We start from the raw sequence: 26,865 nt of genomic DNA on the forward strand, positions 1-26,865 counted from the left end.
AAAAAAAAAAATATCGGATTGCACTCAAGTCTATGCGTCCGTGGAAAACATTAGACCGGACTCGGATGACATTGAGTGCGGTCAGATTTTTATGGACAGACTGAATAGGGGAGGTGAAAAATTAAAATGACAATCACTCTAATGAAACTGGAGGCACAGAAAATCAGCAGTAATAAATATGGGTGGGATGGGGGTCGGGACTAAGATGTAAAACATGATGACAGCATTTTTAACTGTTACTAATGCAGAATGTATAAATGGCAACTGCATCCCACTGCATATATTTTGTGGAAATACAAAAGAAAAGTCAAAGATTTTAAGATAGCTACTGCATCTAGGCAGGGACAGAATAGAGATGGGGGTACATGCATCCCAATAAATATACATTTATGTCAGTCAGTGAGAAACACAAGTAGGCCTGGAAAAGGTTTAGAAGTCTTCATTTTAATACACTTAAGTTGCCTTAGCCTCCATCCCTATGTTTTTTTGGAGAAAAATAATGACTTGAAATCATAGGTTAAATAGCTGTTTCTTTAATCGCTTCATTGGGGGGACACAGGTTACCATGGTGTACACCCACCGACTGGCACAAAGCTCACCAGTTTAAGCTTAGTGTCAGTAGGATGCAGACCTGGATCTGTCTTTTCCTTTTCAGGTCACTGTGTTTTTTATTAATCTTTTCCCCTTTCTCTTTCAGATCTTTCTTCAGGGTAACAGGGTGTAATTTCTCACACTGTTTTTACCGCACACGAGCGACTGAGAAAACATTGTGAGGTCACCCACATCATCCACTCTTGGTCTGTTAGGCAGAACCTTATCCCGTGACCTCATGGTGATTACCGGTGGCCGGTCCTTGCCTGTTCCCCACCCCTCTCCTCGGAGTGGGCCGGGAGGAAGGCTGTGGTCACTGTTCGTGATCTTCCCCCCCCTTTTAGGGGTCGACAGTCTTCTGCACTGCCTGGGACCATGGGGGTGCGGGAAAGAGTATGCCATTTCATTTCAGCGACCCCCCCCCTCTCCCCGAGGGCTCTTGATGACATCCTCATACATGAGAAGGAGGAGCCGGGGCTCACAAAATCAAGGTACAGACCCTCCTTCTCCACAGTCCCTTTTCTAGGCAGTGGGGGCGCAATCAGCGGAGTCCACATCCAACCCCTTCGATGCGGCACATCAGAGGCTCCATGACCATACCTAATCCCCAGCTTTGCCTGGAGCCTTCTCGTATAGGTACGCCACTTCCCCATTACGCCAGCCAATCAGCACGCGGCTCCCTGTTCACGCGCTTTGTCTCCACCAACCACAGCTACTGTCTCTCCCTGTGGCTGAATCACGCCCCCTCCAGCGTCTCCCAACCCATCAATGCGCACGAGACTCGTGCGCGCTTTCTGGCCTTTTTTTTTTTTTTCCTCTTGCCAAGCGACGCCCCCCAGTGGTCCTACAAATCAGCATGCGAGGCTTAGCACGCGCCTACTATAAGCCTATTGCACCACTCGGCTCATATACGGGGATGTATTTCTTCAGCAGAACGCTGCCTGGGCCCGCCCACCGCTTCCCCTACACATCTTCGGCTCAGCTAGTCACAGCCCTACTGCAGCCCCAGACTCAGCCCGCACCTCTGGACCTATTCCAATGTATCAGCGCGTTTTTTTTTTGTTTGTTTGTTTTGTTTTTAATATATCAGGACCGGGTAGGCTCTGTCAAGGCTGTATATTTACTTTCCTCACAGGCTTAGCCCTCCTCAGCAGTATTCTTCAGACCCCCTACATATGCCCAGACCCAGGTAGCCTCAATCCTGCCCCTCCTCCACTATCATTCACTATGCCTGTGGCCTCTTCAAAAAGAGGTGGCCCACAGGCCAGACCTCGGCCTTCTGCTTATTTTGCAGTCCTTCCACTATGCTAGCATCACAGGAGCTGCCCAGGATGAGAGCACACCCTCTCCTCCGAAGCAGGATGTTGCTATTTCTCAATCAGTATCTGACCTAACCAAGGTGTCAGTCCCTGGTTCAGGCCCTGGAACGTTTACCAAACCTGTCTGCCGCCACCAGTGCGCCGAACATCCCGCAAGACAATTCGGACGTACCTCACCACCACTCTCAGAAGGGCACAACAAGGACTAGATTCAAGAAGGGGGCTCACTCCAGCTCCTCAGACCCGTCTACATCCTCCAGGATGCCCACAGTATCCCATGCCTCCTCCCTGAGGTGGCACTGGGATCCAAAGCAGAGTCAGGTTCAGATTGGGAGTCCGACACAGATCAGACCTCCAAGATCCAGGACATGGTCAGCAGCCTCATATCGGTTGTTAACCAGAACCTTAATATTAAAGAAGGAGGAATAGTGTTCCTCCCAGGACCACTCTGTCTCATTCAAAAAAGGTAAAATGTCCCTCCCGGACGTTTTCCAATCACAAAGAATTTGAGGGAATCTTTACTAAACATTGGGAACATCTGGAAAAGCGCTTCCCCCTTAGAAAAAAATTTGATATTCTATATCCCTTTAGTCCGGACCTCATTAACAAGTGGACTGAGTGGTGAACCGTCGATCCGCAGGTCTCCCATCTGTCCGCCAAGACAGTTCAGTCTCTGCCAGATGGCTCCTCATGCAAGGACTCCAACAGGCAGATTGAATCTCTAGGCAAATCAGCCTTTGAGGCTGCTGGCGCATTCCTCTGCCCCGCTTTTGCTTCCACGTGGGCATCTTATCAGCCGCCTCCCCAGGCGAACTGGCTGACCTTGTGGACCAAATAGCCCATGCAGGAAAATATTTACTCTAAGCATCTATGGATGTTGCCAACCGTTCAGCCCGTGTTACTAGCAATATGGTTGCCATAAGAACAATTCTCTGGCTCAAGGCCTGGAACTCAGGCCCAGCTTCCAAGAAGTCCCTTACCAATCTCCCCTTCCAGGGTTCAAGACTGTTTGGGTCTAAGCTGGATCAGATCATTTCAGACACTACCGATGGTAAAAGCACCTCCCTCCCTTAGCCCTAACCAAAACGCCCTTTCACAAGGAGATGTTTTCTGCAGTTTCGTCTTTCGTCACTTCTCCTCCCAACAGAAGAGAAGAAAGCAGTCCTTCAAGTCCGCTCCTAACTGGCGCACAAGGGGCTGTTCTTCAAAGCCCTCAGGGTCCCGCTCTAACAGATTCTCTTCTGCATGACGGGTCACCCCCACCTGGGAGGCTTCTACTCTTCTGGGACGCATGGCTATTCGTAGGTCGAAGATGCCTGGGTCAGAAGATCGTGACCACTGGCTAAAAGATGGAATTCCCTACCCCTTCATCCCCCCCCCCCCCATGAAAACTTTTTTCAGGGCCCAGGCTTCTTTCACGCAATCTCCTCTCAAGAATGCTTTTCAAGTTTTTATTCCAACCATTTCGGGGTTCACTATCAGATTCTGGACCACAAAGCATCTAAACAGAGGGGTCCGTCTCCATCACTTCAGGATGGAATCCCTTCACTCGGTGATCGTCTCTATGGAGCCCGAGGAGTTCATCTGCTCAGTGGATATTCAGGATGCCTATCTTCACATTCCGATGTGTCCCACATCAGAAATTTCTCAGGTTCGCGGTTCAGGGAAATCACTACCAGTTCCACAGCCCTTCCCTTCAGTCTGGCCTCTGCCCCCAGGATATTCACAAAGGTGATGGCAACAGTCATCGCCATTCTGCCATCCAAGGGGATAGTAATTATTCCCTATCCAGATCTCTTGATCAAGGGTCTGTCCTTTCAGGACTGCTACCAGAACCTTCAAATCACTCTGGACACCCAAGCCTGTCTCGACTGGATGGTTAACACAGCAAAATCTACCCCGATTCCAACTCAACTCCTAGAATTCCTAGGCATGTGGTTAGACACCACTCGTGCCCTAGTACTCCTCCCAGAGGAAAAGATCTCAGCTCTCTATCAGGGGATTCGTTCTCTGAAGCCCCCATCCCCACACACTCTGCATAAGTATCCTGGGAGGACGATTGCTGCAATGACCTTTGGCCAATTCCATACCCGTCCACTTCAGCTAACCCTCCTGTCCGCTAGGGACAAGACGATCTCTTCCCTTGACAGTCCCATTCTCCTGCCTCTTCGTGCGAGACAGTTGTTGACATGGTGGATTCTCTCTCCCTCCATTCGATTCGGGAGATCATTTCTCCCTCTCCACTGGCAAGTTGTCAAGACCGATGCCAGTCTCCTCGGATGGGGCGCAGTCTTCCTTCATCACACAGTCCAGGGTCGCTAGAATACTCAGGAGGTCTCCTTTACCATTAATCTTCTAGAGATCAGGGCAATTTACCCCCCTTCTTCACTAGCAGGATTTCCTGGCAGGGCATCCAGTTCGCCTTCAGTCAGACGTGATGGCAGTGACATACATAAACCAGGGCGGAACACGCAGCAAATCCGTCATTACGTAGAAAGCACAGATTCTGGTTTGGGCCGAGCGGCACGTGCCAGCAGTCCATATTCCGGGGGGTGGACAATTGGGCCGTTTACTTCCCAAGTCATCAGGGTCTTTCCTCGGGCAAATGGTCGCTCAACTCCCGACGTGTTCGATCAGATCTGTTAGAGATGGGGCACCCCGACATCGATCTAATGGCGTCTTGGATGAATCAAAGTGCCTCGCTTTGTAACCATATCTCGCAACCCCCTGACTGACTTATGACACCCTGCTCATTCCGTGGTCTCAATTTCAGCTTCATTACCTCTTTCCACGGATGCTGAGAGTCATCAAAAAGATCAAGGTAGAGGGAGTTCCAGTAATCCAGGCGGCTCCAGAAAGGCCCAGAACGGCCTGGTACGCAGAGTCAATCTGCTCGCATACGTACCCTGAAAACTTCTAGACCTACTTTCTCAGGGCCCTCTCTTCCACCAGAATTTTCAGTCTCTGAATTTAATCGCATGGCCATTGAGGCTGCGGTTCTGAATGAAGCAGGGTTTCCATCCCAGGTCATACAGACCATGATCAGCGCAAGAAAGCCCGCATCCTCACACATCTATCATTGGACTTGGAAGGCCTTTTTTCGATGGTATGAAGACAACCGTTCAAGCTCTGGCTTTTCTACAGCCGGGCCTCAACTCCGGGCTTTCCCTTAGCATACTCAATGGTCAGATCTCGGACCTTTCAATTATTTTTCAACAAAATTTGCCATCTCGTCCCCAGGGAGTTACTTGCCTGGTACCACCATATCGCCCTCCTGTAGACCCTTGGGACCTTAATCTGGTCTTCAGTATTCTTCAGCAATCCCCCTTCTAATCCATCCATGACATCACGTTGTCTTTTCTTTCCTGAAAGGTTGCCTTCTCAGTAGCCATCATGTCCATCAGAAGAGTTTCTGAGCTGGCAGCACCACCAGGCCTCGGCAACCCACCATTGCAAGGCTGCTACCTGGTCACTCTTCACACTTTTGCGAGGTTCTACAGAGTACATACCTATGCCTCAGCCGATGCTGGCCTGGGTAGGAAGGTTCTGCGAGCGGCGGTTGCCCACCGTCCGACCTGATTTGTCCAAGTTAACCTGTTCACTCCCTTAGGGACTGCTGTCGGACGTCCCATGGTTACCTGTGCCCCCCAATGAAGCAATAAAGTGGGATTTTTGGTACTTACCGTAAAATCTCTTTCTAGAGCCTTCATCGCTGGACACAATACACTCCCGGGCTTTGTGCCTATGTTGGGTTTATGTGCCTTCGTTGGGCTTGTACACACACTGTGTTCTGAATTATTAGGCAAATGAGTATTTTGATCACATGATACTTTTTATACATGTTGTCCTACTCCAAGCTGCATAGGCTTGAGAGCCAACTACCAATTAAGTAAATCTGGTGATGTGCATCTCTGTAATGAGGAGGGGTGTTGACTAATGACATCAGCACCCTATATAAGGTGTGCTTAATTATTAGGCAACTTCCTTTCCTTTGGCAAAATGGGTCAGAAGAGAAATTTGACGGGCTCTGAAAAGTCCAAAATTGTGAGATGTCTTGCAGGGGGATGCAGCAGTCTTGAAATTTCCAAACTTTTGAAGCGTGATCACCGAACAATCAAGCATTTCATGGAAAATAGCCAACAAGGTCGAAGCGTGTTGGCCAAAAAAGGCACAAAATAACTGCCCATGAATTGAGGAAAATCAAGCGTGAAGCTGCCAAGATGCCGCTCGCCACCAGTTTTGCCATATTTCAGAGCTGCAACGTTACTGGAGTATCAAAAAGCACAAGGTGTGCAATACTCAGGGACATGGCCAAGGTAAGGAAGGCTGAAAAATGACCACCTTTGAACAAGAAACATAAGATAAAACTTCAAGAATGGTTCAAGAAATATCTTAAGACTGATTTTTCAAAGGTTTTATGGACTGATGAAATGAGAGTGACTCGTGATGGGCCAGAGGCTGGATCAGTAAAGGGCAGAGAGCTCCACTCCGACTCAGAAGCCAGCAAGGTGGAGGTGGGGTACTGGTATGAGCTGGTATCATTAAAGATGAACTTGTGGGACTTTTTCGGGTTGAGGATGGAGTGAAGCTCAACTCCCAGATGACCTACTGCCAGTTTCTGGTAGACAACTTCTTCAAGCAGTGATACAGGAAGAAGTCAGTATCGTTCAAGAAAAACATGATTTTCATGCAGGACAATGCGCCATCACATGCATCCAACTACTCCACAGCGTGGTTGGCCAGTAAAGGTCTAAAAGAAGAAAAAATAATGACATGGGCCCCTTGTTCACCTGATCTGAACCCCATAGAGAACCTATGGTCCATCATAAAATGTGAGATCTACAGGGAGGGAAAACAGTACACCTCTCGGAACAGTGTCTGGGAGGCTGTAGTGGCTGCTGCACGCAATGTTGATCGAAAACAGATCAAGCAACTGACAATCTATGGATGGAAGGCTGTTGAGTGTCATCATAAAGAAAAGGTGGCTATATTGATGACTAATTATTTTGGTTTTTGTTTTTGCATGTCAGAAATGTTTATTTCTAAATTTTGTGCACTGATATTGGTTTACCTGGTGAAAATAAACAAGTGAGATGGGATTATATTTGTTTTTTATTAAGTTGCCTAATAATTCGGGACAGTAATAGTTACCTGCACAAACAGATATCCTCCTAAGATAGCCAAATCTAAAAAAAAAAAAACACTCCAACTTCCAAAAATATTAAGCGTGGATATTTATGAGTCTTTTGGGTTGATTGAGAACATAGTTGTTGATCAATAATAAAAATAATCCTCTAAAATACAACTTGCCTAATAATTCGGCACACAGTGTAGTTGTGTTGTTATTGCTTCTCCTACGGCTTTTTCAATAACTGACAAGCTTTGTGCCAGTCGGTGGGTGTATACTGCTGAGGAGGAGCCAATTCTTTTTTTGCCTAGTATCAGCTTCCTAGCGACAGCAGCATACACCAATGGTTACCCGTGTCCCCCAATGAAGGCTGCAAGAAAGATTTTATGGCGAGTACCAAAAATCCCTATATTCTGCAGTCAGCCGTATGAAATTTTTCAGATATTTTGAAGAGCTTTGTGGAAAAAAAATTCTTACTTTTTATTTTCTTTATCTTGTTCTTGAATTTTCTTCAGAACATTAATCTCCATCTGAGCAGCCTCCCGATACTTTTTTATATTCCGGATGATCTTTAGAGCAACTCTGGTGTTTCTTCTAAGACCAAACGAGAAAAAAATGCCAGCTTAAGGTTGCTTTGTACAGAACAGTAATGGATCTTAGTAGTTTTTCTTATTATTGAGGTGCATGAGGCCTCTATTGTACATCAGTATCCCTCCGATTTCGTATTGGGGCTTTTTTGTCGTATCTCAGAAGCATGTGCCATAAGACACTGAATTGATTGAAGGTTAACACAAATAGAAACTATGCTTCTGCAGAAGACGATCTATGTACATATGGCACAAAAAGAACCCTGTGTGACAACACATGGAGCCATTGCAGCCTTCACTCACTACCATTTCAGGTTCTGCACATTGGGTTCTGTCATGTAGCCATAAGAGGATGTTTCACCATGACAAACCTGTGATGGTCCAAGCACTCCACCACCCTGCCGAAAGTCCCCTCGCCTAGAATTCTCACAACTTCATCTGAAAGACACAAAAAGCAGGGGCTAGATTTTATGACACTGTAAAAAGTGAGAGAAAGGCTTTATATAACAGACTGACCAATTCCTTTACTGCTGTGCAGATTTCCAGAGTCCATCTATCAACTATTCAATTTCCATATATTGCACCAGAAGCCACCAGATAAGGTGAACACTCATTTAAACTAAACTTATCTTAAAGGATTTTTTTTCTTAAATAAAAATGGGCCCATAGGGATATTAAAATAAGTCCAACTACATTTCTTCCCCACTGCTGCCTGTGTGCCCCCTGCAAGTTCCATGGTGTCCTCTTTCTGCGAGAGACATAACGTGCAGCAAATCAGCAGTCCCTGATCGGCTGCAGCCTTTGCATTGGAGGGAAGACATTGTTTTTTTTTTCCAGCCAGGACGGCACATGAAGGCCACAGACAAGCAGTGACAGCTGATTGAGACCAGGAGACGAGAGAGTAACACAGGCAGCAGTGGGGCAGAATGACGGGAGTCTAGTAGGTATCAGTTCCCTTTTATCGCCACCACGGGCCAAATTTGTTTGCAAACAATAATAGCTGCTTTCACCTTTAAGTAATTAACTAAAATGTATGCTTTTCATTATAGATCTTGGTTAAGAATACTACTATTTTTATACCTTTACCATCAAACCATTAACAGTTAGAGACAACTTCATATATGCCAATTGAGTTTTCTCCATCTGCTGCGGTGATGGCAGAACATATCGCTACACTTTCTGCAGATTAGTAGTGTAATATTCTGCTATGTATACTACAGAGGACTAGTTCAAAAGTGGACAGTTTTTTACTCTTACTTTATTCCCATTGCTCCTGAGTACGCAGGTTTTTTTGTAAATATCATATGGTTACAGGGATACAAGCCTTTTTCTTTAGTGCTAATTCTTATGGTCGTTACCAAGGTTCTTCCTCAAAGGGTAATTTTTCAGACCAGCCTAACGACACTCCCAGAGAATCCTGTAAGCCACATCTCCTTGTTAAAATAAGAATTAGCATAAAATAAAGGCCCATATCGCTGGATCTGTATGGTGGATTTAAGTAAAACAAAAAGCAGAATAATCAGTGGGAATAAAATAAGAGTAAAAGCTGGCCACTTTTGTCCTGGTGACAGGTTCCCTAAGATTAAATGTGAGTTAGAAGACCTCATGTCCGTAACAGAACAATAGTTTAGCTCTACAAAGTAGGTAAATGGATTGCGTCACAATTAAATATGACATCTCTATTGAAATCACGCAAAACATAAAATTATGTCGGTACAAAAGCAGAGTAACTCAACCACACCACCAAAAACCTCATATATGGGCAGGAGAGTAATTTGTTCTTGTGTAGGCCAAGCAAAATAGATCATAGAACTAATGGTGAATTCATATGTTCAGCAGCTTTGAAGATCTGTTCCATAGATCTCTTTTAGAGGCAAGCACATTCATTTCTGCAGGTCACATTCAGATGAATATGACAGACCTAGAAATCAGTAGCAACAAATCTGACGTATGCGAGTTCACCCTTGTATCACCTTCTTCTTGCCAGTACTGAGCTCAGTAGGTGGAATGTTTGAGAAGGGAATAAATTGTTCTGCGTGATCTACCAGAGAAATGTAATATTTCATTTATGAGAAAATCCTTGAAAGGCAAAAAAGATAACTCAAAGTGTACCTATGGTGGAAAAGACCTCACGGACAATTATCTTTCTGCTAAGGAAATAACATAGCTGCCACAGGGACTCTGCAGTTCTGCCAAGTAGTGAAAGGGATAAATGATTATACAAAGCATACTACCCTGATCTGACCCTGCCTCTCCCTTCATGGTCATTAGCCCTGCAGTTATCTCATGGGGTAGGGAAAGTCAGGGGAAAAAGCTGAGGAAGAGTAAGTATGTTAAAGTTTTACGGAACAGGCTTCAGTACATCTGTCCAAGATGCGGTCTCCAATCCGGCACACCAGGTGCCCCTCCTTGTCATCTTCAGTAGTCTGGCTGTTCTTAGCACTTCGATGACTCTTCTGCTCGCCCAACAGTCACAAACAGGAACAAGGAGTAGGTTTCATTGCCGATAAAAACCGAAGGTGGTTACATTAAGAAGACACGATCCACGTCCGTGTAGGTGAATGGTGTGCAGTCATATAAAAACATAGAACGATAGGGGATATTGCAAAGGGAGACGTGCAGGTTAGAGACGCCTCAGCACTGAAGCTGGACTAAATGCGCATAAAAATTCTCTAAAATGTAATTTCTCATATTTTATTACTACTACATCTATGTACATAGAGGAAGTTTAGGGGGGGAATATTCTCGATTATACATATGTTTACAAGATAACTACAGAGGACGTTAACTTTAAGCTCACCATAACCCAAAGAGTATCTTGTAACATTCACAAACACGGTAAACCATTAATACGCTCTTCACTCTTAAGAGCGTTTACCTTAGATGACAAATATTTAAAAATAATCATTGTAAATTTTTATTGTACCTGTGTACAAAGAACTAGGTTTTACTTATGCAGCTTCACAGAAAAAAAAATGAAAAATTTAAAAATCATTCATTTATCCAATGTTCTTGCATTAAAAGTTAAAGTTTGGTGTAAAGGAGTATTCACACTAAAATTTAGTAACTTTGAGTCCCTGTGTGACAGCTCCATCAATTTTCTAAAAAATGGACGATTACCTAACGGGGGTATGGCCAACTGCAACAGGACAAATTTACAATTATGTACACCAAAAACTGGTGTAAACTGTACCTGAAATCTCCATAGGTTAAAGGGAATCGGTCACCCCCTAGGACTTACCGGACCTCTAATATGGGCATACAGGTGATACAAATGTGAATCTATACTTACCTGTATGCCCCATATTAGAGGTCTATTTGCTGTGAAATGGCTTTTTTTCAGTGAAGATTCCGGTGCTTGCAGGCCAGGCCTACTGTGTTAATTTAAATATTTCCCCCCTCCCCTGCACTGTGACGTGCAGACGAAATGTCCAAATTCTGCTACAGTGCACTTTGCTTTTTACAGAAGGCACAGTTGTACTGTGTACTATGCAGTCATAGTAATGCAGGGATCTTGTGCGCTGGGAAGTCACAGTGACTCGCCTGAGCACAAGAATACATTTGGAGCACCTCACTTCAGTGGGCACTTGGTTTAATGGTTTATCAAATGGTATGAAATACAAATGCACAGGCACTGCAGCAACTCAGTCCTTGTGCAGAGACTCAAGAAGCTCGACCTCATCAGCTCGAGCAATCAATCTTACCATCGGGTGCAACTCCCTCCAGAAACAAAGTCACAATTCATACATGAAGAAAGCGAGGTGGCACACCGATGTAATAAAATCTTCTTTTATTCCATTTCCATTAAAAATGCAGGGAAGCGGCACCTTTTGCGGACTAGGAGGCAAAAGGTGCCGCTTCCCTGCATTTTTAATGGAATAAAAAAAGATTTTATTACATCGGTGTGCCACCGCGCTTTCTTCATGTATGAAAAATGGTATGAAATGCTAGTCTTGATAAATTCCTGCATAGTTTTTTTTATTTGTATAGGAAGAGACCTATCAAATCAGGAAGACACTTGTCCTCATGCTAATCCCAAGCTGCAGTGGTCACAAGTCAACATGACGTTTGATCACTGGAGGTCAGGAAAAATAGATTGTCGGAGAATCAGGCAAGAGTTTAGCAAATCGATTTTGTGACAACTTACCCTAAGGGCAATCGCACACCAGCGCATTTTCTCTCATCCGAAAGAATCAGCCCGATTATGCTGATCAGATTTTCTCGGATGAGAAAAAGAAAAAAAAACAATTTCTCAGTCTTCTCCATTCTGTGAGGCCATGAAAATCAGACTGCATTCAGATGTGATGCGAGTGCAGTCCGATTTTTTGCAGACTCATTGACTTGCATGGCTAAGTGAAATAATCGGATCCAACTCTTCTGTTTTGTCGGATCGCACTCAGACCGAAAATATTGTCATGTGCACAAGCCCTTATAGTGTGGAGCCCAGACCGTTCTTAAAATGCCTATAAAAACAATGAAAAGTATGAATATGGATCATATGCACAGATTTGTAAAGTGTCATCTATTTATAGGAAGGCCATTAATTCACTTTAATAGATCAGTTTGCTTACAATAATGTATTAGATCCCTAGAATTAAAAAGTTATGGTTAGTTTTATGAATGTTACAATATACTTCAAGAGAATATTCAGCTTCAAGTTTTAGTGCTGTCTTTCTCTGGTTAAAAAAAAAAAAAAATCATGTGACAAATTTACTAATATTATATAGCTGGTAATGAAGAAAAGTCACCACATGCTATAAATTACATAATAGTGAATGCTACAATACGGCCAGATAGGAGATCACTCACCCACGTACTCTATACTCACCGAAGAAAAGCTGCCAGATCTAGAGCGATGTCTGCGGGAGGTGCGATGAGGATGATACCTTCTTGATCTAGATTTCTCTACAACAGATGATTTTGTAGAATAACTCTCGCTATGGAATGAAATGCTTTGAGTGCCGCGGTCATTTCTCGACCATGCCCTAAGCGATTTCTCCCAGTAAGCCCTTGATAAATAATAAAATGATCACATTACAAAAGATGCATCTAATCTACCTTAACAGCTGAAGTTGGCCATATGGGCCATCCGCCTTCAAACGTAGAAAACATTTTACCGAAATAAAGCGGTTTTCATTGCAATTTTACCACTGGACCAAGATCACATTACAGCAAAACCATCATCTTCATGGTTAGGTTTTAGGGTAATATGACCTTGTTAGTGGGAGTAGTATTCTGATTTTATATCCAATTTTTCATGATAAAGTGAAACATAATATAAATTGATAGAAAAATCAAGGCATCAGCCTTCAAATATTTATTCCACATCCAGGGTACAAACTGGTATTTTTATTTAAGCCATACAAATCCTTTCTAAAACCATTAAATAACCCACTATGAAATATAGTTATGCAGGAGAAAATAGGTGTTTGTCACTTTTACACAATAAAAACAATTTTATAAAAAAAATAATTGTTTTCGCATCTCTATATTCTGAGAGCTATAGCTGTTATTTTTCCACTGATGGGAGCTGTATCGCGACTTGTTTTTTGCGGGACAAGATGATGTTTTTTCAGCGATGCCATTTTTATTTACATTCGTCTTTTTGATCACGTTTCATTCCACTTTTTGTTCAGCGACATCACGAAAAAGCATGTTTTTTTTTGCCAATTTTTACGATGTTCACTGATTGGGCTTAACTAGTGTGACAATTTAATGAGTCGGGTCATTCCGGACACAGCGATGCCAAATATGTGTACTTTGTGTATTTTAGTTTTTACATAAATATATGTATTATTGAATTCATATTTATTTTTTATTCTTTACTTTGCTTAAAAAATATTTTTACAATTTAAAACTTTTTTTGCAGGACATTAGATCAACATCTCGCAGACAGGGAGGAGGCGTTTCAGCTCTTGCACTGAGCAGGAACTTACAGGCCACCATACCTGGGTGACCACACGGCCATCTACCTGGGAGACCATCGGCGCAATGCAATAGCAATCGCGTTGTGCGGATCGGAGCAGAGAGGGAGCTCCTCACTCTATAACCCGATTGATGTCGCTATTGACAGAGGCATCAGAGGGGTTACACGCCCGCAATCGGTGCTAGCACCAATCGTGAGCGTTGCTGCAGGGTGTCAGCTTTCATATAGCACTGACACTCGCTTATGATTGCGCCTGCAGTGAGCCCGCATGATTGTCACACCATACATGAATGACAATTTACTTCTTCCAGTCTTTATTTACCGTATTATGGATTATAAGGCCCCCCCCCCCCCCTCCCGTTTTATAATCCGAATGTGTCACGGGTGTGTCAGAGGTGACAGTTGCCCTGCAGTTGGTTGCAGGAGATCTCTACGTTTGGCATTACAGACATTTTCTTAGAGGCTGTCTCTAGGACCCAGCGGCTACCCCCTCTGGCTAATTAACACCCTGCCTGGGTGTATAAATACCTGCTGTTTCAGAGGGAGGTGCCGGCAATATTCATTAGTACTTGTGAAGGCTTTTGCAAGAGCAGTACTTCGTCCTCTCTAGAGCTTAAGGATGTGTGAGCATTTGTCTGGATTTGTCTAAAGCTAAGCAATTTCACCTGTTTGTCCACCCTTGCTGTCTATAGTGCTCATTTCCTCCCTTCCCTAACCTTAGCCATACACCAGGGAAAGACAGGACGAGGCACGCGTGCGCCGATTGGTGAAGAGCCAATACAGGGACGTTAGGGAAGACAGGGTGACGCTAGATCAACCTAGGAGGTCTCCACTTTCCCCCTTCCCTTTGTGTTGCACTAAGGCTTTCCCACACCTTGCATGACAGAATGTAGATAACAGGGGAAGGCTACAGTGGAGTGAGGTCACAAGAGGCAGAGTCTCTGCTGCAGGAACCTGGCATTGGCAGGAGTGGGGCGATGCTGTGAACCCCTGGCTTAGAGGAGGGGGGTGTTCGGTAGTGCGAGGATTCCCCTGGCCCCAGACGTTCAGAAAATGTAAGCAGAGTCCCAGCACTTCCCATTGTTTTCACTGCAGTGGGCTTCTGAAAAATGTCCGCCAGAGGCAGCGCACGCGCAGATTGAGATCTCGGGAGACAAGATCTTAACCTGCACATGCGCTGCCTCCGGCGGCCATTTTCCCAAAGCCCACCGCAGGGAACTCCTAATGAGAGCCCAGGAACCGCATTGCCCCACTCCTGCCGCCAGCCTCCTGAAGCAGCGTCCCTGCCTCCTGTGACCCAGTTATACCATGCCTGAGGAAGAGGCTTAGGAAGTCATAGCTTGCTTTGTAACACCTTTTAATGGCTAACAAAAAAATCTATCATAAATATAAGATTATCTTGTTTTCCCCACTGACCGCAACAGATTATAAAACACACCATAACTATTTTTTTCCCTTATTTATAGATATGGATATATACATATCTATAGATTCTAGAATGAATAAAACAATTTTTATCTAAGTCTCACCCCCTGTAATTGTTACATAATGATCTGTAATAAAATAAAAATAGTTTGTTTTGATTGAGTTTAAAAGGTGGACATGCGGATATTAAGCGATTCACTGTGCGGATGGTACCCGGGTCTGGAGAAGAGGAGAATCTCATTCAGACCTGGGTACCATAGTACCCGTAAACAAAAAAAAAAAAACATTATACTCATTTTCTGATGGCCCCCGGTAAGGTGCGTCCTGGCTCCCGGTGGTGTAAAAGGACCTTCCATGACGTAATTTAGTCATGTGACAGGTCACGCAACCGCCGACGTCAGCGTCACATGACTAAAGGACGTCATGGAAGGTCCTCTTACACCACCGCGAGACGCCGAAGACACCAGAGAAGGAGATCGGGGGCATCGGAAGGTGAGTATAATGGGGTTTTTTTACTTTTTTTTATTTTTTTTTTTAACTTAACTTGGTCACACTATATAAATCCATGCCGGTTGCATGGATTTATATAGTGTGACCAAGTTGTCGAGCACTTTTCCAAGTGATGCTAAAATCGCTTGGAAAAGCGCTTGACAGCCCGCATGCGAAATCGCATGTGCAAAACACTTGCAAAACGCTTGTCCCTGGCTGGAAAAACGCATGTAAAATCCGCATGCGTTTTTTCTGCCAGGGAGATGCAGAAACGCTCAGGAAAAATCCAGAGCATTTCTGCATCGTGGACACAGCCTTACAGTTGGAAAGGATCTACAGGGTCTTAGTGTCCAACCCTCTACTCAATGCAGGATTCATTAAACCATCTCAGACAAATGTCTGTCCAGCCTCTGTTTGAAGACTTCCATTGAAGGAGAACTCACCACCTCTCGTGGCAGCCTGTTCCACTCATTGATCACCCTCACTGTCAAAATGCTTTTACTAATATCTAATCTGAAGCTTCTCCCATTCAGTTTCATTCATCCCATTGCTCCTTGTCTTTCTTTGTGCAAATGAGAATAAAGCTGATCCCTCTATTGTGACATCCCTTAAGATATTTGTAGACAGCTATTAAGTCTCCTCTCAGTCTTCTCTTTTGCAAGTTAAACATTCCCAAATCCTCTAACCATTCCTCATAGGACATTGTTTGTAGACCGGTCACCATCCTGGTAGCTATTCTCTGAACCAGTTTTTCAATGTCTTTTTTAAAATGTGGTGCCCAGAACTAGGCACAGTAATGCAGATGAGGTCTGACCAAAGAGCAGTAGAAGGGGATAATTACTTCATGTGATCTAGACTCTATGCTTCTGTTAATGCAACCCAGAATTGTGTTGCATCACAATGTTGACTCCTGTTCAGTCTGTGATCTATTAGCATACCCAAGTCTTTTTCACATGTGCAGTTACTTAGCCCTATTTCTCCCATTCTGTATATGCTTTTTTTTATTTTTCTTGCCCAGATGTCTTTGCATTTCTCCCTGTTAAAAAACATTCTGTTAGTTGCTGTCCACTGCTCCAGTTTGATTAGATCTTTTTGAATCCTCTCTCTCTCTTCTCTAGTATTAGCTATCTCTCCTAGCTTTGTCTCATCAGCAAATTTAATCAGTTTACCCTCAATTCCTTCATCTAAATCATTGATAAAGATGTTGAACAACTCAAGGCCCAGGACAGAGCCTTGTGGTGCCCCACTTGAGACATTCTTCCAACTGGATGTGCAACAATTTATTTATTTAGTTTGGGTCCGATCACTAAGCCAGTTATGAATCCACCTAACAGTTGCCTTGTTCATTCCATAGTTGGTCATTTTTTCATTAAGGATGGTATGAGATACTCTGTCAAATGCTTTGCCAAAGTCAAGATATACTATATCTACTGTGGTTCCCTGATCCACCCAGTCAGTGATTCAGTCAGGCTGGGTGCCCACGTAGCGTTTTTCAAACGTTTATGCTGCGGAATTTCCTCAGCATAAACGCTTGTGAAACGCTAGGTAATCCGCACCCCATGGTCCCCAAGGGGATTCCGCATGTTCTATGCACATGCTGCGGATTTTTCCGCAGCGTTTATGCTGCGTACAAAAATCCGCAGCATGTCATTTAATTTTGCGGAAGCGCAGCGGAACTCCCGCCATTGACTTGCATTGAGACGCATAGAAACCGCGACTGTACATTTGTACAAGCGGCTTCTATGCGTCTCTATGTGCGGATGGTACCCAGTTCTGGAGGAGAGAAGACTCTCATCCAGACCTGGGTACCATTGTACCTGTAAAAAAAGAATAAAATAACAAATAAAGTTATATTCACCTGTCCGGCGGCTTCTTTCTGAATGCCGGCATCGCTTGAGGACCTGCAGTAACGTCACAGTCGCAGGCCCTTCACCGCTCTGTCTCGCGATATGCCGGCATCCAGGAACCAGACAGAAACGAGCGCTGCAGCCACGCCGGGCATCGGGGGGTGAGTATAGCTTTATTTGTTTTAATTTTTACGGTTCACACTGTATAAATCCATGCTGTTTGCATGGATTTATACAGTGTGACCTAGTTGTCCAGCACTTTCCAAGTGATGCTATCGCCTGGAAAGCGCTTGTCAATCTGCATGCGGAAACGCATGTGAATCCGCATGTGGATCCGCATGTATTCTGCAGGAAAAATGCATGCACAATCTGCATGCACAATCTGCATGCGTTTTTTCTGCCAGGGAGATGCAGAAATGCTGCAGAAATTTTCTGCTTCATTTCTGCATCGTGGGCACATAGCCTCATAGAAGGAAATTAAGTTAGTCTGACATGACTTGTTAGTTACAAACCCATGCTGGCTCTGGTTAATCACTTCATTCTCATAAAGGTACTTGCATACATGTTGTTTAATAATTTGTTCAAAAATCTTTCCTAGTATAGAAGTGAGGCTCGCAAGTCTATAGTTCCCTGGGTCCACCTTCTTCCTCATTTTGAAGATGGGGACAACATTCACTCTTCTTCAGACTTCTTGGACTTCTCCTGACCACCAAGAATTTTCAAAGATTATGGAGAGTGGTTCAATAATTTCCTCTGCTATCTCCTTCAGTACCCTAGGATGTAATTCATCTGGACCTGGAGACTTGAATTCATTTATATTAGTTAAAGGGGTTTTCCCATGAACGAAAGTTGATTTTAATCAATAGATCTTGGAATAACAACTTCCACAATTGGATTTGTTTGCATAAAATGTTCTTGTGCTGAGATAATCTTGTAAATGTTCCCCTGAGCAATGGCTGTGTCTGACCGAGTACAGAACACGGTCTGCTCATACCACTTCTCCTGGGCAGGGGAGAAAGCAAAAGAGTATACAGACAGGACAGCATGGGATCACAGCTGATTCTTTTTGTCAGGTAAAACATATTACTGCCTGTTTTTAAACAATGTTTTACATCAAAGAAAGAATCAGCTGTGATTCCCTGCTGTAATGTCTGTATTGTCTTTTGCTTCCTCTCCTGCCCAGGAGCTGTGGTATGATCAGACCGCGTTCTGATCATACCACACGGTCAGACACAGCCATTACACAGTACACAGCAGGGGAACATTTATAAGATTCTCAGTACAGGAACATTTTATTTAAATACATTCAAATGTGGAACTTATTATTACTCAAAGATCTATTGATTAAAATTACTTTTGTTCCTGGGAAAACCCCTTTAAGTATTTCCTTACTATCTCTCTGTTTACAGATAGTGTGGATTTTTTTATTCCTTCAATAGTACAGTGAAGATCAGTTGATGTTACATTTACTTTGAGAGAAAACAGATGCAAAATAGGAATTTAAAAGTTCAGTCTTCTCAGCATCATTTTTCACCACTTTACCATTTTCATCCTGTAAAAATCCTATAGCATTTTTGACGTTTCTTTTACTTTTGACATACCCCAAAATCCTTTCTTATTGCTTTTGACATCTCTTGCAAGCCTTAATTCATTATCAGCTTTAGCTAATCTGATACGTGTCCTGCAGGTTCTGCAGACAGCATCTTCCATGTCTTCTAATGTCATTTTCCATTCCAGTTGAAAACTTTGTTTTATCCAGTTGATTCCAGGCAGCCGAAAATCTCTAAAACAACTTTATATTTGGACCTGTTGATGTCCGTCACAATTTATCAAACACGCTTGCAATAATTAGCTTCTGAATGTGGGGCCTACACGGCAAACTCAGTAGTTCTCTCTGCAGTTTCTGTTGCAAAAGGACGCAAGCACGGGCCTGTGTACCAGTGTTACTAATGGTCGTATCAAATGATAAACTTCACTTTCACCTAGTTGCTGCAAATAACCCTAATATCGCTCATCAATACTTGCAAATTACTATTAGAAATTAAAGTGAATTTCAGGCAAAAATTTTGTAAAAGACACAATGGGAGCGGTGTAGACTGCTGCGTAAATATTTAGAGATTAGACTTGCCTAAAACAGTGAATACTGAATGTTGTCTGTAATCTGGCAAGTTTACTTTGAAACACGAAATATAAACTAATAAATAATATTAAATATTCTTTACAAATTAGCAAATTGTAGAGGTTTTATTTAACAGCTATTAAGTGTTCAAGGGCTGACATTGAGCCACCTTTTAAACTCAACCAAAATAAGCTATTTTTTGAAAGGATATTACAGATCATTATGGGTAACAATTATAGGCGGTGAAACTAATTTTTATTTTTTCTACAGAACGGATTGTCACACTAGTGTGTGGGTGTTGAGATAAAAACACAATTATGGTATTGCTATATTTTTTCATTCAGACTCACAAAAATTGGAATAGAAAGCAATCAAATATTATGTAACCATGTTTTTCAACGACCTAAAGTTTTCGCACAGTAATGTACATCTGTCATACCTCCTGGATCGAGATCTGGCTGGTGATTTCCAGTATGGAGAAAGTCTACGTCGTTCATGTCCCTCACGTTCCAAACTTCGACTAAGTCGTCGTCTTTTCCTCATCCTGGAGTCTTGACGCGACCATTCCCTCTTCCTCCGATGCATCTAGTAGTTTATTAAACAGATATATTAGAATACTACTACTGCCCATCCATTGTCTCCTGACTGCAGGCCAACAATTTTACATGGTGGCCATTTAGATGAAATGCCATGTAAATTCATGGACAGACTGAGAAGGCTCTCTGTTTATGACATAGAAAGGGACTATGCTCTAAGAAATCTATATTCCTTAAGACACATATGGAAAGGAGTAGCCTTCGTAAGACTACTTTTAATCCAGATCTAGGCCCTAAATACACAGTTCAAAAAGACAACATAGTATAATCAGTGGCTGTAACCGCACCCCCGGCACTGAGTGACAGCCAGTTCTAATGCAGATCCTGCTATCAGTCAGTGCCAGAGGTGCAGTTACAGCCAACACTATCTACTGAGCGGTGACTGAAACAGTGCCAGAGCCACCCCTTATGATTGGACGCCAAACACTGCCAAGTTTATTTCCTCCCGGCAGTGGGGCTCTCTGTGCAAGCGCCACACTGTCAGAACGCTATTAACCTACAGATTAACCCCACATCTGCAGGTTAATAGCGTTATTTTACACGACCGGTTCCCTTTAAGAACGTTAATACCTTGCTATATATGCAGGGGAACATGCTAACAAACAGTAAAGGGGTTGTCCTGTCTTATGGTGAAAGTCAGTCATTCGATGTGACTGCAGACTTCAGAATCCTTAAAAGCGTGCGCAACGTACGCTGTCAGTGTTGATGCCGAAACAGGGTGGTCATGTGAACTTAAGTATACGATTAGTATGCGGTCATATGCCAACTAAATGTGCTCAGCCAAGCTCAATACAAATGAAATGAGCGAGGTTGAGCACGTCAAGTCGGAATGTGTCCGGAAATGTTTAAAAATTGCATGCTTGCGTCTCAGCAGCAATACTGTAGACTCCTGACAGCATACGGTCCACACACACTATATGGATTCAGAAGTCTGTTGTCACAGAATGACTGCAGACTTTCACCACAAGACTAGACAACCCCTTAGAGAATGTGGGATTTTTTTGTCCCACCCCATTCTTCCAAGAATTTTTTCTTCTGTCCACATAGCTGTATGAGGGCTTGTACAATTGAATAGAAGCTAATTATTTAACATTCAATGAATTAGAAAACAGGAAAAAAAATCCAAGCGAAGTAAAAAATTGTGAAGAAAAATGCAATTCTTCCATGTTTTTTGGGGTATTTGTTTTTACAGCGTTCATTCTGTCACTAAAAAATTAATGACTGACATGATTCTACAGATCAGTACAATTAAGGCGATCAGAAACTTGCTTAATTTTTTATATTTATGTGGTGAAAAGTTTAAAGTTCGTAAAAAAAAAATTAAAAAAAAGTATACATTATCCTCATTAAAAAGAGCGCATGCTGCAAATATACATGTTCTTAAATTAATAAAACACTTACTGTAGCTTATCTCAGAAAGGAAAAGTCATGCTTCTTACGCTTTTGTAATCACATGGGAAGTTTTCAGAGAACTGAAAAAGAATACGAATTGTTTAATGTATTGGATATATTAAATGAACGGTTACTGTCTCGGTAAGTGTAACATACTGTGGTAGAGGGATTATGTGCCCTTATATGGCGGCCACAATAATGGCACCGCTCAGCTAAGCTGCAGAATAAATCAAAGCAGCCAGTTATAGCACAGAAACATGCCTTCTTGTTTTCTATCAGTCATAGCTTTTACTTTTAAGACTATATATGTATGCAGAACAAGCCATATTCTTTAGGAATCATTTCCAGGTAAATATATGATAGACTTTAACCTTTATGAATTTAGTAAAATACATAAAAATTAATCCGCCACAAGCACCATGTGCATAACACGACAGGTGATTTCAGCTTTTGATGTCAGTTATACTGGCACCCATGCGGCGAGTGTCCAGACCTCCTGGAGCCCACACTATCCCCAAGCTAAACCCTGAGGAAGGAGCAATCTGAAAACAAGCATGTCAACTGCATAAGTTGTACATGCTCAGTAGTGAGGACGTCCTGTGGAGTTGGAAGTCAGGGAAATTGAGGAGTCGGAGGCTTGGCTTACTAACTCCACAGCCGTGGAAGACAGAGACCCTGATTCCAGCGATGTCTCATTTAGGCCGCGGCCCCACTATCAGTATGTGGTCAGTATTTTTTCTCAGGAATGGGAGCCAAAACCAGGAGTGGGTGATAAATGCAGAATTGGTGACTTGTTTCTATTATACCTTTTCTCTGATTGTTCCTCACCTGGTTTTGGCTCCCTCTCCTGAGAAAAATACTGACCGAATACTGATAGTGGGGCCGTGCCCTTACTTGGTTGTTAGCTGTCACTATGATACAATCATAGGTTTCTCTGATGCACTTTATACATATAACAAAAAAATGACACAAATTAGGTAACCAAACAAAAGTAATAACCTGAATAACTCATATAACACCCCCACCATACTGCCTCTACGCTCGCTGGAGCACGTGCAGCAGATATCCTGCTCCTCCACACTCCAGGACACTGCGACAAATTTTAAAAAAAACAACGAAACATCAGTCTTCTAGCACTGCATGCCGCTTTTCTGTTCCCTTACGCAGCACTATGGTGGACTACGGTATTGTGTTTAAAAAAACAGCATCATACTGAAATCCTTCTTGTGAGTGCGGTTGATGTTCTACAAGTCCACTACTTGGCTCTCCCAGTTCAACCTGCAGCCCCTCATCAAAGCGGAGTGCACGCCATATATCTCAATACATGAATAATTCATTTAACACCCCCCGCGGCTACGCTCGACGTGACACCCCCCCACCGCTACGCTCGACGTGACACCCCCCGCCACCACTAGTTACGCTCGACATGACGCTCCCCCCCGCCGCCGCTACGCTCGACGTGACGCTCCCCCCCGCTGCCGCTACGCTCGACGTGACGCTCCCCCCCGCTACGCTCGACGTGACGCTCCCCCCCGCTACGCTCGACGTGACGCTCCCCCCCGCTACGCTCGACGTGACGCTCCCCCCCGCTACGCTCGACGTGACGCTCCCCCCCGCTACGCTCGACGTGACGCTCCCCCCCGCTACGCTCGACGTGACGCTCCCCCCCGCTACGCTCGACGTGACGCTCCCCCCCGCTACGCTCGACGTGACGCTCCCCCCCGCCGCCGCTACGCTCGACGTGACGCTCCCCCCCGCCGCCGCTACGCTCGACGTGACGCTCCCCCCCGCCGCCGCTACGCTCGACGTGACGCTCCCCCCCGCCGCCGCTACGCTCGACGTGACGCTCCCCCCCGCCGCCGCTACGCTCGACGTGACGCTCCCCCCCGCCGCCGCTACGCTCGACGTGACGCTCCCCCCCGCCGCCGCTACGCTCGACGTGACGCTCCCCCCCGCCGCCGCTACGCTCGACGTGACGCTCCCCCCCGCCGCCGCTACGCTCGACGTGACGCTCCCCCCCGCCGCCGCTACGCTCGACGTGACGCTCCCCCCCGCCGCCGCTACGCTCGACGTGACGCTCCCCCCCGCCGCCGCTACGCTCGACGTGACGCTCCCCCCCGCCGCCGCTACGCTCGACGTGACGCTCCCCCCCGCCGCCGCTACGCTCGACGTGACGCTCCCCCCCGCCGCCGCTACGCTCGACGTGACGCTCCCCCCCGCCGCCGCTACGCTCGACGTGACGCTCCCCCCCGCCGCCGCTACGCTCGACGTGACGCTCCCCCCCGCCGCCGCTACGCTCGACGTGACGCTCCCCCCCGCCGCCGCTACGCTCGACGTGACGCTCCCCCCCGCCGCCGCTACGCTCGACGTGACGCTCCCCCCCGCCGCCACGCTCGACGTGACGCTCCCCCCCGCCGCCACGCTCGACGTGACGCTCCCCCCCGCCGCCACGCTCGACGTGACGCTCCCCCCGCCGCCGCTACGCTCGACGTGACGCTCCCCCCCGCCGCTACGCTCGACGTGACGCTCCCCCCCGCCGCTACGCTCGACGTGACGCTCCCCCCCGCCGCTACGCTCAATGTGATGCTCCCCCCGCCGCTACGCTCAACATGACGCTCCCCCCCTGCCGCTACGCTCAACATGACGCTCCCCCCCCTGCCGCTACGCTCGACGTGACGCTCCCCCCCGCCGCCGCTACGCTCGACGTGACGCCCCCCCCCGCCGCCGCTACGCTCGACGTGACGCCCCCCCCGCCGCTACGCTCAATGTGATGCTCCCCCCGCCGCTACGCTCAACATGACGCTCCCCCCCTGCCGCTACGCTCAACATGACGCTCCCCCCCCTGCCGCTACGCTCAACATGACGCTCCCCCCCTGCCGCTACGCTCGACGTGATGCCCCCGCCACCACTACAGTTACGCTCGACATGACGCCCCCCACAACCATTACGCTTGATGTGATGCCCCCCCACAACTACCATTACACTTGATGTGATGCCCCCAACTACCGCTACGCTCGACGTGACACCCCCCGCCCTCCACCACCACTGCTACTGCCTCACCACGTCACGATCACACAGGCCACAGCAGCTGTTTTGGGCGATACCACCACCAGGGGAGGAGGCTGTGCAATGTTTCCACATCAGAGGCCCCGGCGCTCCATGGTACAGCTCACCTGCAGCAGCTTCGGTCCCAGACCAGCACTGGCATTATCCCAGCACCCCCGGGAGTACACGGGCACAGAGCCCGGAGCACAGCTCTAGTCAGCACTCCTCACACCACGACACTTCCCCGCTTCCTCAAGCACACTGCACCGGAAACCTAAAGCAGGAGGTGTGCGCAGAATCACAGGAACCAGTCACAATCCGTGTAATGGCCGCTATCTAGCTCTACCAGAACACACCGATGCCCGTACGGGGATTCCGTGACGTCAGAAGTACTAACCCCGCCCACTCCCAGACCGCATCCTGAGCCTTTAGTCAGACTCGCAAGCTTATTGGTGAAGAGTTAGCACGTGATGCGCACGTGATATGTGTGTTTTTGGCCAAGCAGTAGTGAGCCGTTCACATGGCGGGAAGTGGCTGAGTCAGTTGTTCCGTACATGGAGCAATGGGCGGAGCCGGCATTATTCAAACCTCCCTCTGGCAGAAACGTACGTGCAGTGAAGGAGAAGTGACGCAGCCGTGCTCAGACCCCGTGGCCGGCTTATTGGTGGCGCACAGGCATGGACGGCGCACTCCGCTCAGAAGACACCTACTAATGTCCGAGACGTGTTGTGCAAAACTGATTTCTGGCATTTTTACGTCAGTCCCAGCAGCACCAAAATGGGCGAAGCTGCTGCACGGCAAAGCCCTGCGACAAATTGCTCCACAGTTAGTAATGTACACATCGCCACAATGGTCCTGTGGTCCCTGAGCTGAAATTTCCGCAGCATGTGCACAGCACATGCGGATTATCATTGGGAACCATTGCAGACCTTCTACCATGCGTTTTTTAAGTTCTCTATAGGATCTGTGGTGTGCAGGTTTAACATCTCCCCTAGTGTGTAGTGTTAGGCATGTGTGCCCACGTAGCGTTTTTCAAGCGTATATGCTGCGGAATTTCCGCAGCGTAAACGCTTGAAAAACGCATGTATATCCGCACCCCATGGTCCCCAATGGCATTCCGCAATGTCAATGCCCATGCTGCGGATTTTTCCGCAGCGTATATGCTGCGGTCAAAAATCCGCAGCATGTTCATTAATTTTGCGGAAGCGCAGCGGAATCAATGTGCGGATGGTACCCAAGTCTGGATGAGAGGAGACTCTCATCCAGACCTGGGTACCAAAGAACCTGTAAAAAAAAGAATAAAATAAAGTTTATACTTATCTTCTGATGTTTTCCCTCCGTCGCGCTGTTGTCTGAAGGACCTGCCACGTCATTGAGTCATGTGACCCACCACATGACTCAATGACGTCACCGCAGGTCCTGCACACAACAGCGTGAGCCGCTCAAGCCTCCGGACGGGGCAGAGAATGCATCAGAAGGTGAGTATAAAGTTTATTTTTTACCATTCTGAACAAGTTGTCAAGCACTTTTCCAAGTGATGCTTGGAGAAGTGCTTGATAACCCGCATGCGGAAATGCATGCAAAGATGCTGCAAAGATGCCTCACAAACGCTTCTACCTGGCGGGAAAACCGCATGTAATATCCGCATGCGATTTTCCCGCCAGGGAGAAGCGTAAAAATATGCTTCAGGTCCGCAACGTGGGCACATAGCCTTAGCATTCAGTAGCTCATGGCCGACGGAGACGTTCATAGAAGATACTGATTTCTGCTGAAGCATTGCTATGTATTGCACATTTGGAGCTTCAAGTCTCCTAAGGGGATTATTAACCCATTCATCACCCAGCCTGTTTTGACTTTCCTGCCAAGGCCAATTTTTTCTATTCTGACCAGTGTCACTTCATGAGGTAATAATTCGGGATCGGTTCAACATATCCGAGTGATATCACTAGAATTAAAGCAATGTGGAAGGGAAAAAAATGAACCTTTTACTTTTTCCCACAAAAATATTGATTTAGCCTCAAATTTGGCATTTTCAAAACGGTAACCATGAGAAAATGGACTATACAATTTGTTGTCAATTTTTGTGGTGGAAAACTATTGTTTGGTCACGGCAGGGCTTGGAAGGGAAGGAGCACCATTCAACTTTTTGGAACACAAAGTTGGCTGGAATAGATAGTCATGTTTGCAGAGCCCCTGATGTGCCTAAACAGTGGAAACCCCACACAAGTGACCCCATTTTGGAAATTACACTCCCCTAAAGAAACTTATCTAGAGGTGTGGTGAGCACCTTGAACCCACTGGATAACAGGAGAAAATGGATCCTAAAATATGTTGTGCTATTTATCATGAGTTCGTTGATACCCTACATGTGGTTAAAAACGACTGGGTGCAGGTCTCAGAA

At 45.7% G+C, this 26,865-nt stretch overlaps 1 protein-coding gene across 2 annotated transcripts in view; it reads right to left on the reverse strand.

The window, feature by feature from the left end:
* Positions 1-24,878, reverse strand: part of CLK3 (CDC like kinase 3) — a 47,758-nt gene extending 22,880 nt beyond the window's left edge. The window contains exons 1-7 of one of the 2 annotated variants that reach the window (XM_073652822.1): positions 22,419-22,772; positions 21,429-21,499; positions 19,871-20,016; positions 12,454-12,634; positions 9,988-10,081; positions 7,997-8,063; positions 7,516-7,632 (exon numbers count right to left, since the gene is read on the reverse strand). In XM_073652822.1, the coding sequence (XP_073508923.1) occupies positions 7,516-7,632; positions 7,997-8,063; positions 9,988-10,081; positions 12,454-12,634; positions 19,871-20,016 (605 nt within the window). In that variant the 5' untranslated portion in view covers positions 21,429-21,499; positions 22,419-22,772. Of the gene's footprint in view, positions 1-7,515; positions 7,633-7,996; positions 8,064-9,987; positions 10,082-12,453; positions 12,635-19,870; positions 20,017-21,428; positions 21,500-22,418; positions 22,773-24,592 lie in introns of those variants that run through there. The other variant, XM_073652821.1, reaches the window with a different exon arrangement.
* Positions 24,879-26,865: the final 1,987 nt, after the last annotated feature.

The sequence above is a fragment of the Phyllobates terribilis genome, unplaced genomic scaffold, assembly GCF_046119375.1.
Source record: "Phyllobates terribilis strain yellow unplaced genomic scaffold, ASM4611937v1 Scaffold_11__3_contigs__length_659146591, whole genome shotgun sequence".
In the NCBI taxonomy this organism is placed as follows: domain Eukaryota; kingdom Metazoa; phylum Chordata; class Amphibia; order Anura; family Dendrobatidae; genus Phyllobates; species Phyllobates terribilis.